The 3,681-nt window shown below is 52.3% G+C and overlaps 1 protein-coding gene across 1 annotated transcript in view; it reads left to right on the top strand.

Annotated features, from left to right (window-relative positions):
- GPA33 (glycoprotein A33 (transmembrane)) overlaps positions 1–3,681 on the top strand; it is a 42,535-nt gene that overhangs the window by 28,976 nt on the left and 9,878 nt on the right. Inside the window, exon 4 of the mRNA XM_008592403.1 lies at positions 2,919–3,074. Within this exon, the coding sequence (XP_008590625.1) occupies positions 2,919–3,074 (156 nt within the window). The remainder of the gene's footprint in view (positions 1–2,918; positions 3,075–3,681) is intronic.

The following is a 3,681-nucleotide window of genomic DNA, read 5'->3' on the forward strand; positions in this document are numbered from 1 at the left end:
TGGGATCCCGGACGCGGCGGGATCGGTGGTCTTTCCGGCCTCTGGCGCCCCCTGCCGTGTGCAGGAGGAATCGCAGGCTTCGGAGAGGCCTGGGGCCCAGCACGTTCCCTCTCCCCCTCCCTGCCCCTCACTTCTCGCTCAGTAAATGTTCAGCTAACGCCTAGGGGTACCTTCTGCTCGGGAGGTGAGACGGGCCAGCTGGGAATCAGAGACCAAGACCCCGGAGTTCTCACGGCCCCCACCTGTGTGGAAGGGCTGTTTGAACTAGATCTGTCTGATTCAAGGTCCTAACTTTTTGAGGGTGGGGGGCTGAGGAGAGAGACCTTCAGTGAGGGATCAGGACAGCGTGAGGGCAGGGGGTGCCTGGGCGAGGTGAAGTGGGAAGGGAGTTTGGGGGCTGAGGTTAAGAGCCAGGGGACAAAGAACCCGACAGGTTCCTCCCGACAGCTGATCTGCTTGGGGGTGGCTGGTCCCTCGTTCGCCATTATCTCTATTTCTGCCTCTGGAGAGAATTAGGATTTGCTTCTCCTAGTTTTTCCTTAGTAAATGGTGGGATTAGTAAAATGTAGTCTTTGGATGCATTCAGATTGCTTTTTTATGCTTCTCTAGGTGCCGGTTGGCCGCAGTCACTTTCCTTCCCTTTTTGTCCTGTATCCCTAGAAAGGCTCTGCTTTCGGTCATGCGCACGTAGCAGGCGGGCCTTCCTTGGTATTCTAGGCCAGCTCTGTAATTGTGAAATAAAGCCTTAGCCTCCTGTTCAAGGCACTCCTGGGAACAGCGGTGAATGGCATGGACGGGTGGAGGGGTTGATCCTGTACCTCTGGAGAACTCAAGAGATAAAGCTTGGCTCAGCGAGCCTGTCCTAGATGGGGGTCCTCTGGGATGTGGTGTCATCCCTCTCTTGTCCCCGGTCCCTGCTTGCTGGGCCTGCAGGGTGGGCAGGAGGGCTGCTGGTTTGAGTGTTGCTCAGGCAGCAGCCTCTGCCACCCACACTGCTTCAGTCCAGGGGTCTGGGCCAGGATATATGAAGCCCCACCTTGAATTCTGAGCCTCTTGGGTTTAGGGACTGTCCTCCTGGGAGTGTCAATAAGGTAGTGTCTCTAATTTCCCCCATGCTCGCCCCCCACCTGGCTGGCCCTCGTTATGGCAGCAGGAGATGTTGGGCACACCCAACAACAGCCTGCTTGTTTCCAAGAGGAAAAACTGCAGCTGCTGGGCTGGGGAAGAGGTGTGTCCTGGATAGCCTCGCCCAGCAACTTCCGAGAGGGGATGAGATTGGAATTCACTCCGGTGCTTGGTGACTGTGCACCTGGATTATGGACCAGGCAGCACTGTTTATTGCACAAGCAAGCCATCCAAGGGGCAAGAAAAGAAAGAACTGGAGGGGACAAGCCTGCCACCCAGGGATTCCAACAATAACCCTCTCCACTGTGTGTCCTCTTCTTCTCACCCTGAAGGACACTACCTGAAGTCTCAAGCTTACGTCATGCTTCTTCTTGCCTTCGAGCCTTAGCACATGCTGATCCCTCTACCCGGAGTACCCTCATCTCTCTTTTTCTGACCACTACCACCACCTCCACCACTGAGCTCGTTTACTGTCACTTTTTCTTCAGGTCACAGCTGATGCTGTGACTGGGTCAGTGTTCTGGCCGTTCCTGCCCCAGCAGCTTTGCCTCCTGCCTGCTCCTTGTCCCATCTTGTCTTTTGCTACCACTGGATTCCTTGACTCACGATGTCATTCCAGTGCCCAGCACTGTCAGGCACACAATAGGCACCAATAAGGTTTGTAGAATGAACCACTCTACACAGTGGTATGTTAACAATGCTGCGTGAAAGGCACAGGCTTACGTTCTCCAGGAATCTGGGGAGATCGGGTTAGGATTGTGAGTGGGGCCTGCTGGTTTTCATCACCTCCTTTCTGTGGCTTTCTTTTCCTTATCTCTGCCCCCTCCCATCTTTTCAGCCCCCATGATCTATCCCATGCCATCACTTGCGGCAATTGCATTTTGTCAGCAAAGCATGGGAAGAGGGTAACGCTTAACCCAAAGAGAACATTCCTAAGAAGTTAGAGCTGAAGGGCCTTAGAGATCATTTAACCCAGGGGTGGGTAAACTGTTCAAATCCAGCTCACAACCTTTTATTCTTAGTCTTTTATTTATCTTATTATTATTATTTTTGTGTGTGTAGCTGGCTGGTACAAGGATCGGACCCTGGACCTTGGTCTTATCAGCATCACATTCTAACTATCTGAGCCCGCCGCCTGCCCCTGCCCACAGCTTTTTACATTTTTAAAGTGTTCTAAAAAAAAAAAAAAAGAAAGAAAAAGAAAAAGAAGCAGCAGCAGAGACCATATGTGGTCTACCAAGCCTAAAATACTGCCATCTGGCTGTATACAGAAAAGGTTTGTTGTTCCCGCATTTTATGGATGGGAACACGGAGGTCAAGAGGGATTAGGGATTTACCTAAAATGGACAGATGCATCCATGGCAGAGGAAGCTGATATGGGTTGGTGGAGCTGCACTGGGTCTGGAGTCAGAAGACCTGGTTCTAGGCCCAGATCTGCTGGGACCCATGAGCAGGTGTTCTCTCAGGGTCTCAGTATCCCCAACTTTATAATGGCCATGTTTGAGTATCTTTAAAATCCCATGACACTAAACTAGAGAACATGAGAAATCACACCTTAAGCTGCTGCTGGCCTGTGATGCTTCCCACTGTATGCATTGCTGCTCTGTGATGGTGACAGGCCACTAAGGAGATATTTTGGGGCGAATTGATTTTACAGTGTTACATCTCACCATGGAACTATGAATTTCTCTGCCTGTGAACAAACAAGGCAGTGTGTGGGGGGTGGACTGTTCAGGGGCTGTCACCAAGCCCCACTTGATTGATGCCTTCTCTTTGGTCCCTTCTCTACACAGTGCCACCCTCCAAGCCAGACTGCAGCATCGAGGGAGAAACTGTGATTGGGAACGACATCCAGCTGACCTGCCAATCAAAGGAGGGCTCCCCAGCCCCTCAGTACAGTTGGAAGAGCTACAACACGCTGAACCAGGAGCGGCCACTGACCCAACCAGGTACTGGGGTCAGCAGGGAAAGCGGGCCCCCACATCAACGTGCAGCTGATTGGCTAGGGCTGCCAGGGGAGACTGGAGCTGACCACTCAGATCCCCGTGAAGGCTGCCCCAGTTCCCGACCTTGCAGTTGCCTCTGATATCTTGGGCCATCTCTCTAAGAACCGGTCTCTCATAATGATACCTACCTCACAGGTCATTGTGAGAAATAAAAATGATTCACGTAAAGCACGTAGCAGAAACACGGAAGTGTTGGGCCGGCCCGGTGGCGCATTGCTACAGTGCGCCGCTTGGGAGCGCGGCGGCCCTCCCGCGGAGGGTTCGGATCCCACATACAGACCGGTTCCCGCTCACTGGATGAGCGAGGTGCGGCGTAACACCGAGGGTTGTGATCCTGTTGCTGGTCCCGGTCCGGTACGGGCGCAACACTGAGGGTTGCGATCCGTTGCTGGACACGAAAAAAGACAAAAAAAAAAGAAACGCGGAAGTGTTGCCTTGTCTTCTTTACTCCCCACACCTCAATTCTCTTGAATAAGCGTGTACTGATAACCACTCTGTGCAAAAGCACTGAGTGGGATTTTAATTTTCATTATGATTATGTCCTAAAGTA

Source organism: Galeopterus variegatus, unplaced genomic scaffold (genome assembly GCF_000696425.1).
Source record: "Galeopterus variegatus unplaced genomic scaffold, G_variegatus-3.0.2 Scaffold7893, whole genome shotgun sequence".
NCBI lineage: Eukaryota > Metazoa > Chordata > Mammalia > Dermoptera > Cynocephalidae > Galeopterus > Galeopterus variegatus.